The sequence below is a fragment of the Terrapene carolina genome, unplaced genomic scaffold (genome assembly GCF_002925995.2).
Source record: "Terrapene carolina triunguis isolate 2854851 unplaced genomic scaffold, T_m_triunguis-2.0 Scaffold66, whole genome shotgun sequence".
Lineage (NCBI taxonomy): Eukaryota > Metazoa > Chordata > Testudines > Emydidae > Terrapene > Terrapene triunguis.
This window is the reverse complement of record NW_020664417.1, coordinates 9,031,534-9,047,520: the sequence shown is the minus strand read 5'-3', so window position 1 is coordinate 9,047,520 and position 15,987 is coordinate 9,031,534. Positions and strand designations below refer to the sequence as shown.

The window sequence follows — 15,987 nt, the reverse complement described above, 5'->3', positions numbered from 1 at the left end:
TTAGGATTATGTTTTCCAATGTGCATTACTTTGCATTTATCAACATTGAATTTCATCTGCCATTTTGTTTCCCAGTCACCCAGTTTTGAGAGATCCTTTTGTAGCTCTTCGCAGTCTGCCTGGGATTTAACTATCTTGACTCATATTGCACCAATTACACATTTCTGTGAAATAGTAACTGATCTATTTAATAGTGCATTGCTTCCTGAAGTGCCAGGACCCAATACCATGTAATAGAGGGGGTCTGTGTTTTCCCAAATGGAAAAATCTGTCCCATATTCACATTTGAATCACAATGTTCCATCAGAACTAATACCCACTGAACAATATTCTGTGAGACCAAGGTCACGTAATTGGATCCACGAACATGGACCCCTCTTCTCTATAGAAGAGCCTTAAATATTTAAACACCACCTTCATGGGAGCATGTCATAAATTTTAAATACAGTAGAATCTCAGAGTTACACCAGAATTGTGAACTGACTGGTCAACCATACATTTAATTTGTAACTGGTAGTTTGCAATCAGGCAGTAGAGAGGAAAAAAAGGCAGTACAGTATTGTTAAACTACTGTAAAAAAAAAAAAAAGGAAAGTGTAAACATTTTTTGACAAGGTAAGTAAGGAAATTGTTTCTGTGCAAGTTTCATTTAAATTAAGACGGTTAAAAGAGTATTTTTCTTCTGCATAGCAAAGTTTCAAAGCTGTACTAACTCAATGTTCAGTTGTAAATTTTTAAAGAACAACCATAACGTTTTGTTCAGAGTTACAAACACTTCAGATCTATGAACAACCTCCATTCCTGAGGTGTTCGTAACTCTGAGGTTCTACTGTAGTGTAGACAGACATGGAAACTACGTAACTGTCAATTGCACTTCATTCTGCCTGTATCCTTATCCACTTCAAGATGCTGCTCCTGTTCTTAAGTGTAGCAAGTGACAATATACTCATCCTTTTAATTTAGTTTCCACTTTCTAAAACTTAGAGGACATCATGTTCAAAATACTTACTTAAAAATTAATGTATTCATTTGACAAGCATGAAACAGCATCTTAGTTCAGTAAACATCTTTTTATTTTCAGTATTTAGTTTATCTCTAGATTAAAATTGTCCAGACAATTGAATTTATATTTAATAAATAGGAATGAACGTCTGTCTTAGATTTATTAGAGCTACTAGTCCTTTCAAGTCTACAACCTCTGACAAAGTATTAACACTATCTGCCAAAAATGAGGTAATTAATTGTCTGCATATAATTCAAGTAAAGATGAAAAAAATGTCAGGAATGAAGGTCTGGTGCTGCGCTTGCCCAGTCATCAGGCAGCCAACAAGCAAGCCACCTTGCTGCTATAGCCAGTTAGGTGGTTCTGCTGTAGCCCAGCTGCATTTGATGGTTGCCTGATGACTTGGCAGGTACAACTGCAGACCTAGCTTTTGGGGTTTACTTGAATGATACGCAGAACCTTAGTTACATCATTTTTGGCAGATACTTTTACTACTTTGTCAGAGGTTGTAGAGCTGAAAGGGCTGGTAGTTCTAAGATAAAAACTTATGTCATTTCAGATTCATGAACATTGTTCTAAAGAAATCTTTCATAGTGCAGAGATGTTATGCAAGGTAATAAAATAGAAAAGTTTTCCCAAGTGGTTTTTTACAGCATCAAAAACAGTTGATGGCACACTGTTAATGTCAGCAGTCTGCTTGCAAGCATTCTAACAGTATAGTTCGCTACTGCAAGGATGTACAGTATATTGGCAGAACTTCAAGTGGCTAGATGGCACAGAAGAAGAATAAGTGTACTCTTATGACTCAGGAAAGATTCTCACAAATGCCCTGAGGACCTAAAATGTTGCTGTCTGTGCAGATGTAGAGTGGGCCTTTACATGGATTCTTAAAGAAACATTCACTTCAGTAAATCTGTTCACTAGCACTGCATTACACCTGTTGTTTTACTGAGATCAACCCAGAGCTGTAGTTAATTTACTGATATAGCACCTGAATCTATGAGTTGCTGATTGCCTCTTGAGAGCACAGGGTGTGCTACAAAGTGTGGTTAAAATTGCCTTCTCAGTTTTTGCATCGCTAGAGCATTACTTCCAAATACTCTTCTGCATAAGAGAATGAGGCTTTCACTGAGAAGTGTTAGAGACACAAAGTGGGTGAGGTAATATCTTTTATTGGACCAACTTCAGTTGGCACAAGTGACAAGCTTTTGAGTCACAGAGCTCTTCGGATTTGTCTTAAAATGACTTTATGTAAACTTCAGTAGCCTAGGATCTCATTGTGGAAAAAGCACTTTTCATCTTGGTGCACAAACATGGATGTGAAAGCTGGAGTTTCCACCTTTTCACAAAACCAGCTAAAAGTAAACCATCAGTTTTTGTGTTCACATTTTTTCAAAGAATTATAATATAGTGGATGCTAGTTCATCATAATCCTGAAACTAATACAACTGTACCTCGATATAACGCTGTCCTCAGGAGCCAAAAAATCTTACCATGTTATAGGTGAAACCGCGTTATATTGAACTTGCTTTGATCCACCGGACTGCGCAGCCCCGCCTCCCCTGGAGCACTGCTTTATCTCGTTATATCCAAATTCGTGTTATATTGGGTGGCATTATATCGAGGTAGCGGTGTAGTAACATTTTGGGAGCCGATCTTGTCCCATTGACTTTAATGTTAATGGGATTCGGATATTGGCATCAGGCATGCTGTTTATTAACAACTTTTTTGAAAAAAGTCATTAATCACTAGCAAATGTGTGGGGTTGCAACCAGGGAAAGAAGTGCTAAAGCTGCATGTTACCTCTTCCTGCACTCCCCAGGCTGCGTCCTGCCTTGATACTGGGGGCTAGCACTTCTTCCTTTGGTTGCAGCCCCACAAACTTGCTTGCATCTGGGCACCCACTGCTTGCACAGGAGATAATGGGTTGGGGCATTAGGGAAGTCCCTGCCAGAGTCTTGGCACTGTGGGCTGGGAGGGAAGGCTGCAGGCAGGGCAGCAGCAGGGAGAAGGGCTGCAGCCCAGATGCTGGGGCTTTCCACAGAGAGTGGACGGGCTGGGGCCCCTGAGGCTTCCTGGCACCTCTCCCTGTGCTCTCGGGGCTGCATCCTGCCTTGGTAGTGGATTGCTACATCCTAGTATTGCCTTCCCTGACTTAAGGCTGCATGCGGGTTTATGGGGCTGCAGCAAGGAAATGAAGCACTGGGACATGCCACGCACCAGCCACAGACAGATTTGCAGGACTGCAAGGATGGATGTACTCAAGTGCAACACACCATTATTGCCACCAAGTGAAACTTCAGAGAGTGTTAAATGCTAGTCCCGCATGTTTCAGGAGCAGCATATAGTCAAGGATCTTCAGTATTGTGGCCTCTAATAGGTTGACATTGCTTTGAGCTACCCATACAGGGTAAGCCTACTCTGGGAGAGAGGGGGGAAAATCAAAAAAATAACGGGTAGATGCTCCCGCTTGGGGTGGAACTGAGACTGAGAGACTGTTGGGGTAAGGATCACAGTCTTCCCTTAACTCACAAACCAATGATCTCTCCTTCTGCTTCAGGGAGTGTCCTTTAAAAGCTACTGATTCCTTTTGATCGCCTCCCTTGTCAGAGAACAAATTATTTTTTTTAATCTGTTTATAGCCCTTTGATCTGTTAGTTCCTAGCACTGGCAAAACAGTTGTGTAATTGAGTAGGTGGTAGGTTCTAGGATCCTGGAAGCTAATAGCTTTTCCCATTGTCTTTCAGGTATATGCCAGGATGTTCTTATCTGGGGGAGTCATTCTGTTGTCTTCCTGCTTGTTCTTCCAACTGTCCCCAGTGAAGGCATATAACAGGGGTCGGCAACCTTTCAGAAGTGGTGTGCCGAGTCTTCATTTATTCATTCTAATTTAAGGTTTCGCGTGCCAGTAATAGATTTTAACGTTTTTAGAAAGTCTCTATAAGTCTATAATATATAACTAAACTATTGTTATATGTAAAGTAAATAAGGTTTTTAAAATGTTTAAGAAGCTTCATTTAAAATTAAATTAAAATGCAGAACCCCCCCCAGACTGGTGGCCAGGACCCAGGCAGTGTGAGTGCCACTGAAAATCAGCTCTCATGCCGCCTTTGGCACGCGTGCCATAGGTTGCCTACCCCTGGCATATAACAAACATTGCACTAACCTTCATGTAGTTATACAGTCTATCTCCATAAATGTCACAGTATTCATAAGATTATCAAATAGCAGCTGTGTCCACCTCATCCCCTTCATCAAATGTACCTAATTAATAACTTCTGTATAACTTATAATTCTCATTAATCTTAACTACTATATCAATCTTTTTTCTCTTTCCTCTAAAATCTAGAGGACAAAGTTTCTTCTCTCTCCTCTCAAGAATTTTCAGGGCCGAACACTAAATAAATGATAAATGCCCTTTTGTGTTATCTTAGTATAGTTTTTTTTAACTCTAATTCTGTGTTCTTGAGGAATCTCTCAATTTCCTTTTTTAGAGTCAATTCATTATTAAAGATCTCCTCAGAAATACTAGGGCACAGATTAGTTAGCATCAGTGTTCCATGGATAAAGGCCATATTTAATATGTTGGTGTACAGCAATGGTCCATTTCTGTCAGCAATTCCAGTCCCATAAACATGCATCATAGGATAGAAAAATAGTCTGTGCAGATTAAGTAAAATATCTTTTTTTAATTGCAGGTAGAGAACGCAAGGAAGCATTACAATATACAGATTTCTCGATTAACAGAAGAACTTTCTGCTCTTCAAATGGTACGTTCTGGACTGTGTTGAAAATAACTTTTATTGGTCAGAAATTTTTTTGAATACCTTTTTGTTACATGGACACATGTCCATTTGTATTTATCTATTACCGTGCACTCTATTTACAAGTATCACTGATATAAGAATCAGCTGCATATAGTGATCAAAACCACGGGGACAAAATCATTCATATATGAACTAAAATACCCACTTATAAGAATCAACCATTTTTAAGAATCGAATAATTTCAGAGAAGAACATAACTACGACCATATTGGGTCAGACCAAAGGTCCATCAAGCCCAGTATCCTGTCCACTGACAGTGGCCAATGGCAGGTGCCCCAAAGGGAATGAACAGACAGGTTATCATCAAGTGATCCATGCCCTGTCACCCAATCCCAGCTTCTGGCAAACAGAGGCTAGGGACACCCTTCCTGCCCATCCTGGCTAATAGCCATTGATGGACCTATCGTCCATGAATCTATCTAGGTCTCTTTTGAACCCTGTTATAGTATTGGCCTTCATAACTCCCTCTGGCAAGGAGTTCCAAAGGTTGACATTGCGTTGCATGAAAAAATACTTTTTTGTGTTTGTTCTAAACCTGCTACCTATTAATTTCATTTGGTGGCCCCTTGTTCTTGTATTATGAGGAAGAGTAAATAACACTTCCTTATTTACTTTCTCTATACCACTCATGATTTTATAGACCTCTATAATGTCCCCCATTAGTTGCCTCTTTTCCAAGCTGAAAAGTCCCAGTTGCATTAATCTCTCCTCATACGGAAGCCGTTCTATACCCCTAATCATTTTTGTTGCCCTTTTCTGAACCTTTTCCAATTCCGATATACCTTTTTTGAGATGGGGCAACCACATCTGCATGCAGTATTCAAGGTGTGGGTGTACCATGGATTTATATAGAGGCAATATGATATTTTCTGTCTTATTATGTATCCCTTTCTTGATGATTCCCAACATTCTGTTCGCTTTTTTGACTGCCGCTGCACATTGAGTGAATGATTTCAGAGAACAATCCACAATGACTCCAAGATCTCTTTCTTGAGTGGTAGCAGCTAATTTTGACCCTATCATTGTATATGTATAGTTAGGATTATGTTTTCCAATGTGCATTACTTTGCATTTATCAACATTCAATTTCATCTGCCATTTTGTTTCCCAATCACCCAGTTTTGAGAGATCCTTTTGTAGCTCTTCGCAGTCTGCCTGGGACTTAATTATCTTGAGAAGTTTTGTATCATTTGCAAATTTTGCCACCTCACTGTTTACCCCTTTTTCCAGATTGTTTATGAATATGTTAAATAGGACTGGATCCAGTACAGATCCCTGGGGGACACCACTATTTACCCCTCTCCATTCTGAAAACTGACCATTTATTCCTACCCTTTGTTTCCTATCTTTTAACCAGTTACCAATCCGTGAGAGAACCTTCCCTCTTATCCCATGACTGCTTATTTTGCTTAAGAGCCATTGGTGAGGGACCTTGTCAAAGGCTTTCTGAAAATCTAAATAGATAGATGTGATTCTTATAAAAGGTGTACACTGTAATGGATATGTAAACTTAAACATATAAGAAAAAATCTGTTTTAGACTTTCAGTAGGGCTGATGGAATTTAGACAATATCAATTGTCAGCAATTTTGTGAATGTAGATTCTCTGTTTTAGTCAATTCTCTGTTCAAAATTAAAACTTTTGAACAAAAGGAATGAATTAAAATTATGGGTCAACTATAGTTCTTCGAGTGATTGCTCATATCGATTCCAATTAGGTGTGTGCGCGCTGCGTGCACAGTCATCGGAAAGATTTTCCCCTAGCAGCACCCGTCAGGTTGGCTGTGGAGCCCCCTGGAGTGGCGCCTTCATGGCGCTCAATATATGACCCTGCCAACCTGGCGCCTCCTCAGTTTCTTCTTACCACCAGCGATGGTTGTTGGAACTGTGGCGTCTTGCTCAGCAAGTTCTCCATGTTTCCCTAGCTCTTTATTTTTCTCTCTGTTTCTTATACCTTTTTAATTTAGTTTTTATTTTAGTACACCTCTACCTCGATATAACGCTGTCCTCGGGAGCCAAAAAATCTTACCGCGTTATAGGTGAAACCGCGTTATATTGAACTTGCTTTGATCCACCGGAGTGCGCAGCCCCGCCCCCCCCCCACCCCCCGCAGCACTGTGTTACCGCGTTATATCCGAATTCGTGTTATATCAGGTCACGTTATATCGAGGTAGCGGTGTAGTAGTTTGTAGCAGTTGGGCTGGGGGTTTTACCCTCTATCCCGACCGCTTTTACTTGGGAGGGCTTTCATGCCCAAGTCCCAGCAGTTCAAGCCCTGGAAGTCCTGCTCCAAGCCCATGCCAACGGGCGACCCCCACTGCACTTGTCTGAAGTGTCTGGGGGAGACTCACCAAGCCAATAGGTGCAGGATTTGCAAAGGGTTTCACCCCAGAACCAAAAAGGAGCGAGACTTTTGCCTTAAGCAGCTCCTTATGGAGGCGGCACTTAGACCTCAGCCTCCATCAGTGCGGCAGGACCCGGCACTGAGTTCTTCAGTGCGTAGCACCCCGGTGGCAGTGGTGGAAGCGGCACCACAGACGGACTGTAGCAGAGATCCACGCTCCCCAGCACCGAAACCGACGGGATCAACCCAGCACCACTCCCACTCGGCGACGGAGAAGCAGCACCAGAAGCAAGGGAGGAGTCGCTCTCCATCCCAGAGGCCCGCTCGTCTGGAGCCAACCAATGGGGCGCGTCCTTATGAGGAGCGCCCAGCGCTGAAGCCTGCAGAGACCGCACCATTGACTTTGTCCCTGCAAGGGAGACAATGCCTTTGGACAGTGCCTTTGGACTTCCTGGCACACATCATTGAGGAGGTGGAGCTGCCATCCGCCCCAGACACCTTTGCAGCCACAAGGGACCTCATCGCCATGACAGCGCCGAGGTCGCCTACGATTTGAGCCAAGCCTCCGGTACCACATCATATGGCACCGTCTCGAGGCAAACCAGCGATGATCCAGCCGTCAGCACTGCTGATGGAGTCCCAGCACCGCTCCAAATTGCACCAGCGCCCCTGATCGCGATGCCGATCCTCAGGTCGGTCCCCTTCACGCAGCAGGTCCCGCACCCAGCACCAATCCCGACTCCTCCCGACGACCCCGCATAGCCCCAGCCTCGCGGCACCGCTCCCTAGCCTTGCGGCACCACTCACCAGCTCAGCTCCACTGGGCACCGCCCTGGCCGTCACGGTCCCGGTCCTTGGACTTGGGATCTAGGTATTCGGAGTGGGGCCGGCACTGGTCAGGTCATGAACACTCTGAGGTGGGGGGAGGGCTGTGGCCTGTGCAGTGGCAGGGAGCAGCTCAGTGGCCATTCTGGACCCTGTGGGCGTACCACCAGGCCCAGGGTGCCCAGTCTAAAGGCTCCTGATCGGCCACTTCTGAACCGAGGGTGCCGGAGACCTCAGCTAGTTGCCCCAGCCCTAGGGGTGCTGAGGAGGTGCCGTGCTGCCGCCCCCCTCCCCCCCCCCCCCCCCCCCCCCCCCCCCGAACCAACTCCAACTTCGGTTCCTGAGCCTGGTGGAGCAGATCATCAGGCTCCTGATGAGCAGGAGGGGCAGGAGGACCCTGTTCCCCCATTAGCCTCTTCATCCTTCTCCCCAGACAAGGCCGTCGCAGGCACTTTCATCTCTCGACCACCTCCTATAGACAGTTGCACCCACCAGGACCTTCTGCGCAGGGTGGCACGCAACATGGGTCTTCAGGCCGAGGAGGTGGTGGAGTCAGAGGACCAAGTGGTTGACATTTTGGCCCCAGAAGTTCCTTCGAGGATGGCTCTGCCCCTCATCAAATCTATACAGGACAATGTCAAGACCATCTGGCAGACTCTGGCCTCCATCCTTCCCACAGCCAAAGGTGTTGAGAGGAAGTACTTTGTGCCCTCAAAGGGGTAGGACTACCTTTTATGCACCCGCAGCCCTGTTAATTGGTGGTTGTGGCAGTAAATGAGAGAGAGAGATAGAGCAGGGGCAGCAAGCCCCAGCACCCAAGTCCAAGGAAGCCAAGCGCCTGGACTTGTTTGGGTGTAAAGTGTACTCTACGGAGGGGGGGCTCCAGCCCAGAATTGCCAACCAGCAGGCAATTCTGAGCCAATATAACTTCAACTCCTGGAACTCGATGCTCAAGTTCAAAGAGCTCGTGCCACTTGAGTCTAGGGAGGAGTTTGGAGCCATAGTAGAGGAGGGCCAGGCCGTGGCACAGACCTCTTTACAGGCCTCACTGAGTGCTGCAGACTTGGCAGCACGCACCGTGTCCTCGGGTATTGCCATGAGGCGCATCTCATGGTTGCAAGCCTCAGACATACAGCCCAAGGTTCAGCAGACAATGCAGGACCTGCCTTTTGATGATGTGGGCCTGTTCGTGGAGCAGACTGACTCGGTTGCATAACCTAAAAGACTCGAGGCCTACTATGAAATCCTTGGGGATGCATGCCCCGGCAACCCAACGGAAGCATTTCAAGCCCCAACAGCCTCAGCGGAGCTCCTACCCTCCTCGGCCAAGGCAGGACTTTTACAGAAGAAGGGGAAGGAACGGCAGAAGGAAGCCTTCCAGCCCCTCTTCCGGACAAGGCCAGGGCCTGACCAAACCATTGTTGGGTTCCAAGCAGGCCTTTTGAAGGGATGCCCGAGGACGGTGCACCAGACTCATTCCCAGATCCTTCCCTGCCCTTTTTGAATCATTTGTCCCACTTCTGCCGTGCCTGGTCCCAAATAACCGCGGATCGCTAGGACCTCAGCACGGCGGAAGTGGGATACTCTCTCCAGTTCTGTTCCTCCCCTCCTCCCCACCCCCTTTCCCCGTCCCTCTTCAGGGACCCCTCTCACGAGCAACTCCTTATCCAGGAGGTGCAGGTGCTCCTCACCATGGGAGAGGTGGAGTAGGTTCCTCAGGAACTAAGGTGCAAGGGATTCTACTCCCGATACTTCCTAATCCCGAAGGCCAAAGGGGGTCTCAGACCCATCTTAGATCTGCGTGGGCTCAACAAATTCATGGTAAAGTTGAAGTTCCTCATGGTCTCCCTAGGAACTATTGCCCTACTATTCGGCCTCTCAACAGCCCCCCCCCTCCCCCAAGTTTTCACCAAGTGCATGTCGGTCGTGGCTGCTTTCCTCCATCGCCAGCAGGTACAGGTATTAACCCTACCTCAATGACTGGCTGCTCAGGGGCTTCACCAGGGCACAGCGGTGGTCCCAAATCCATTTGGTCAGGTGCATGTTCGAGCGGCTGGGTCTCCTCCTCAACTTGGGGAAGTCGACCCTGGAACCGACCCAGAGAACAGAATTCACTGGGGCAGTGTTAGACTCAGTCCAGGCACAGGCACTTCTACCGGAGTCCCGATTCCGAGCCATCAAGGACATAATTCAAAGCCTCCAGCAATTCCCAACCTCAACAGCAAGGGGGTGCCTGAGTCTCCTCGGTCACATGGCTTCTTGCACTTACGTGATCCGGCACGCCAGGCTACGGCTCAGGCCGTTGCAAGCATGGCTCGCCTTGGCCTATCACCCAGGGCGTGACAGCTTGAATTCAGTGGTCACAGTGCCAGGGCAGGTCCTCACATCCCTCCACTGGTGGCTCGACTCTGAAGTGGTGTGCGGAGCGTCCCCTTCCACAACCCTCAACCTTCCTTGTCCCTGGTTACGGACGCGTTGGCTCTGGGATGGGGGGTGCATCTGGGGAACCTCCAGACACAGGGCCTGTGGTTGCAGGACGAGCTCTCCCTACATATCAATGTCAAGATGCTGAGGGCGGTGTGCCTCGCTTGCCAGGCCTTCCAGGCCCAACTGTAATGCCAGTGCGTAGCGGTTCTAATGGACAACACCAACACCATGTTTTACATTAACAAGCAAGGGGGAGCCAGTTCTTTTCCCCTATACCGGGAGGCCCTTCAGCTGTGGGAGTTTTGCACAGCCCACTCCATTCACCTGGAAGCATCCTTTCTACCAGGAGTTCAGAACACGCTGGCAGATCACCTCAGCAGGTCCTTCCGCACACACAAGTGGTCCATCCGACCAGATGTCATACATCTCATTTTCCAAAGGTGGGGGTTTCCCCAGGTCGACCTGTTTGCCACCCAACGCAACAGGAAGTGCCCAACGTTCTGTCCTTACAGGGTCACAGCCCAGGCTCCATCACAGACGCATTTCTGCTACCCTGGAGAGGTTGCCTGCTCTATGCCTTTCCCCCGTTCCCTCTCGTGCACGAGGTCTTGCTCAAGTTCTGCAGGGAGCAAAGGTAATTCTGATAGCTCCAGTGTGGCCTCGACAGCACTGGTACACCAAACTACTGGAGCTGTTGGTGGACACACCAGTCACGTTACCTCTCCTCCCCAACTTACTCACTCAGGACCACGGTTGCCTCTGTCACCCCAACCTAGGCTCTCTCCACCTCACGGCTTGGAAGCTTCATGGCTGAACCCCATGGAACTTTTGTACTCAGAACAAGTAAGGGAGGTCCTCCTCAGCACCACGAACCCCTCTACTAGAGCCACGTATCTGGCAAAGTGGAAAAGATTCTCTTGGTGGTGAGACCAGCATCGCACACACCTCTTCCAGGCGCCGGTACCCCTCATCTTAGAGTACTTCCTACACCTGAAACAGCAAGGCCTGGCGGTGTCCTCCATAAGGGTACACCTCACTGCTATCTCGGCCTTCCACCCAGGTGCGTCTGGTCAATCGGTCTTCGCCAACCCTATGTTTGGTCACTTCCTCAAAGGTTTGGACCGCCTACATCCTCAGATCCGACAGCCTGTCCCTGCATGGGACCTTAACCTGGTCCTTTGCAGGCTCATGAGGGCCCTCATTCAAACCACTGGCGACTTGCTCCCTCCTATATCTTTCTTGGAAGGTAGCTTTCCTGGTCGCCATTACATCTGCAAGAAGGATGTCTGAGCTAAAGGCCCTCATCTCTGACCCACCTTACACGGTTTTCCACAAGGCTAAGGTGCAACTCAGGCCACACCACAAGGTGGTGTGGCACTTCCACACCAGTCAGGACATTTTCCTACTTGTCTTTTACCCTAAGCCTCATGCCATTACCCAGGAGCAGCGACTACACTCCCAAGATGGTCGAAGAACACTAGCTTTCTACATCGAGCGCACTAAGCTGTTCAGAAAATCGAACCAGCTGTTCATAGCGGTGGCATACCGGATGAAAGGCCTCCCAGTCTCATCTCAAAGAATATCCTTCTGGATCACGTCCTGCAGCCGCACGTGCTATGAACTGGCCAAATTACCGACCCTGACTCTTACAGCACATTCCACTAGGGTCCAGGCCTAGTCAGCAGCGTTCCTGTCCCAGGTCCCAATCCAAGAAATCTTCAGGGCAACAACTTGGTCCTTGGTACATACCTTCACCTCTCACTACGCCATTGTCCAGCACACCAGAGACAACTCGGCTTTCGGTAGAGCGGTGCTACAATCAGCACTTCCTTAACTCCGACCCCACCGCCTAGGGAGTCACCTAATAGGAATTGATCTGAGCAATCACTCGAAGAAGAAAAAATCACTCACCTCTCATAACTGTTGTTCTTTGGGATGTGTTGCTCATATCTATTCCAAACCCACCCGCCTTCCCCTCTGTCGGCGTAGCTGGCAAGGAAGGAACTGAGGCGGTGCCGTGTCGGCAGGGTCATATATTGAGCACCATGAAGGTACCACTCCAGGGGGCTCCACAGCCAACCCGACGGGTGCTGCTAGGGGAAAAACTTTCCAACAATTGTGCACGTGGCGCACACACACCTAATTGGAATGGATATAAGTAACACATCTCGAAGAACAACAGTTACAAGAGGTGAGTAACCTTTTTTTCCCCCCTCCTACTCCTTTTTTTTTCTGCATTAGAGGAACTGAATGGAAAGTATTTGTAACTAGTTATCCTTTAAAGAGAAATTAATTCAATTATTACTTGTATCCCTTTTCTTTCTCTCCTTGTATATACAATAATGATATATACTGGCACAAAGTGGTGTAGGAAGGCAGTGTGGGACTGCTATGTCAGCCTTTCCTCACAGCTGCCCTGGAGGTATCTTCTGGGGAGCTGTTGCAGCCCCTTTATGCTGTTGGGGTGGCATAAAGGAGCCATCCACAGCAAGGGCTAGCCTCTAACTAAGTGGGTAAAGAATACACCAACATGTATGATACTTCATAGAAAAACACTAACCACCTAGAATAATGCTTTGCAGTTATCAGACATTTCCCCATGAGAAATAGATCTCCACAATCCTTCATTTTTCCAGACTTTGAGGCAGCGTGCAAAGTCTTTCACGTTATTTTAAATATTGAGAAACAAGGTGCAATTTTATATAGTCAATACTCTTGCACCTACTTCCTTCAAAGCATGGATTGCTCTGAAAATTGACTATGTACTGCTGTATCTTCTTAATCAACAGATCAGTACTAGATATGTTCAATCAGATTAGCTCTCTTTAGTATATATCTTTTACATAAGAACATAAGAATGGCTGTACTGGGTCAGACCAAAGGTCCATCTAGCCCAGTATCCTGTCTACCGACAGTGGCCAATGCCAGGTGTCCCAGAAGGGAGTGAACCTAACAGGTAATGATAAAGTGATCTCTCTCCTGCCATCCATCTCCACCCTCTGACAAACAGAGGCTAGGGACACCATTCCTTACCCATCCTGGCTAATAGCCATGAATGAACTTAACCTCCATGAATTTATCCAGTTCTCTTTTAAACGCTGTTATAGTCCTAGCCTTCACAACCTCCTCAGGCAAGGAGTTCTACAAGTTGACTGTGCGCTGTGTGTAGAAGAACTTCCTTTTATTTGTTTTAAACCTGCTGCCCATTAATTTCATTTGGTGGCCCCTAGTTCTTGTATTATGGGAATAAGTAAATAACTTTTCCTTATCTACTTTCTCCACATCACTCATGATTTTATATACTTCTATCATATTCCCCCCCTTAGTCTCCTCTTTTCCAAGCTGAAAAGTCTTAGCCTCTTTAATCGCTCCTCATATGGGACCCGTTCCAAACCCCTAATCATTTTAGTTGCTCTGAACCTTTTCTCTGAACCTTTTCTAGTGCCAGTATATCTTTTTTGAGATGAAGAGACCACATCTGTACGCAGTGTTCAAGATGTGGGCGTACCATCGATTTATATAAGGGCAATAATATATTCTCCATCTTATTCTCTATCCCCTTTTTTTAATGATTCCTAACATCCTGTTTGCTTTTTGCAAAACAGCTGCTTAGACATGGGTTAATTTAGCAAGATAGTGATCCAAATGTATGTGTAGAGCCATACGTAGGCTGTTTAAATATAAATTGAAAACACAATTTTTTTTAATCTCTTTTTTTCTTCCTTTGGGTGATCCATCTCCAGGAACTCTCTGTGTTTTTGCTATCATTGATGATTATACTTCTGATATAATAATCTTAGCTTTATTCTTGTTCTAAAATTTTATTACATTTAACTTTTGAAATCATAAATAAAATGAGGACTTTTGGAGAAAGGGGGAGGCTGAAGAACATAATTAAAATGGAAGGATCCCTTCACAGACCTAGTATGTCACCTCCATGAACAAATATAGAATGCATGGCTCTTCTATACAAGTTTATGTCAAGAAAAAGCTGCATTTCTTAAAGTACATTGCCTAGGAACATGAACAGGATTAATGATGGATTCAATTATCAAGTAACATTTTTTTCTTTCAATTTTTCTCCTATGTTCAGCAAAAACACTCATTTTGAGGAAAGGCATGTTGAAACTAAATTTTTTAAAAATTCTCATTTTGGTAATTACCTGTAATTACAGTAACAGGTGTCAGTCACACAGCTATTTGAACATATGTATTTTAACTAAAGGGCATAGTGACAGTTACAGTAAATATTGCAAAAATGTTTACATTATAAGTGGCCTTTTTTAATTGCATAACCTTTCACCTTTTGGACTGAAACTTCAGGAAGAAATCAAACCTAAGAACATTAATAGTTTTTTGGGGCTTTTTCTTTTTGGCTTTTTAGCAAAAATGATTTGGCCATTTTCAAATAGTGTGGAAAAATAGACATTTTTGCCGTTATAAAAAGTCAGTTGCAACCCTCTTGGACAGCTCTAGTGCCTGATTGATTTTTGGTTAGAAACTTTAAATACTGCACACAGATAGTCACTTGATAAGACACTTACCTTTTGGTGGTTATGTGGAAATCTATTGACTTCAGTAAGGACTGCTTCATTCAGTAAACAAAAGCATGTACCAGGTGTAGCAGGGCTCTGCAGGCACACCTGCTTCCTTCAGTGAGAGATATACACACTCAGATCATAGTCCACAAGCATGTCTGCATTAAAGAAATTCCACTCCACTTTTCTTGCCTTATTGAGTGCTTATTTTGCACAAAACTCAGCATTCTACATGTTGGATTTTTTTTTTTTTTTTTTTAAAAAATTTCTTGGAAGCTCCATTTTTAATAAATATTAAAGTTGAAAAAGAAACCATTTAAACCAGGAAATGCCAAAGTTAAGATTCCTCAAGCAACATTAACTGTGTGTGCGTGCGTGTGTGTGTGTGTGTGCGCGCGTGCGCTTTTCACCCCTAACCTGATCTTGGCCACCTTGTTTAGAAGTTTGGCATTATTATCCATATGTGAAGAGGATGCTTATGCAAGTAGGAGAACATAAAATGTATTACTGATAAAATAGGCTTTGCAATATGTTTGAAGCCTAGTGGCGGGCAGTTATGGATTTGTTTATAAATGATATGTTAAGGGTGTATTTTTGACTAATGTATAATCTAACTGCCAAGCAGTAATGCAAGTAGAAGATACTAAATATTAAGTATACTAGGCTTTCTGTAGGTAGGAAGGTTAAGAATTAGCATGAGACCTAGCTGAGGCCCTGTTTTTAGAATACAGTAACTCCTCATTTAACGTTGTCCCACTTAACGTTGTTTCAATGTTACGTCCCTGCTCAATTAGGGAACATGCTTGTTTAAAGTTGTGCAATGGTCCCTTATAACGCTGTTTGGCTGCCTTCTTGTAAGATTCTGTGGAAGAGCAGCGACTTTGCAAGGGAGCATTGCACAAGTTCCACTTCTCTGTCTCCTCCCCCTCCCTCCCAGCTTAGGACTTTCTGGGAGGGAGAGGGAGGAGCAGAGACACAGCTGTTTGGCAGCGCTTAAGACTTTGTGGGGGAGGGATATGGTGTGC

The 15,987-nt window shown here is 45.4% G+C and overlaps 1 protein-coding gene across 2 annotated transcripts in view; it reads left to right on the top strand.

Annotated features, from left to right (window-relative positions):
- Positions 1-15,987, top strand: part of SCLT1 (sodium channel and clathrin linker 1) — a 107,678-nt gene that overhangs the window by 36,632 nt on the left and 55,059 nt on the right. For both annotated transcript variants that reach the window (XM_026647823.2, XM_026647822.1), the window contains exon 11: positions 4,701-4,772. In XM_026647823.2, the coding sequence (XP_026503608.1) occupies positions 4,701-4,772 (72 nt within the window). The remainder of the gene's footprint in view (positions 1-4,700; positions 4,773-15,987) is intronic.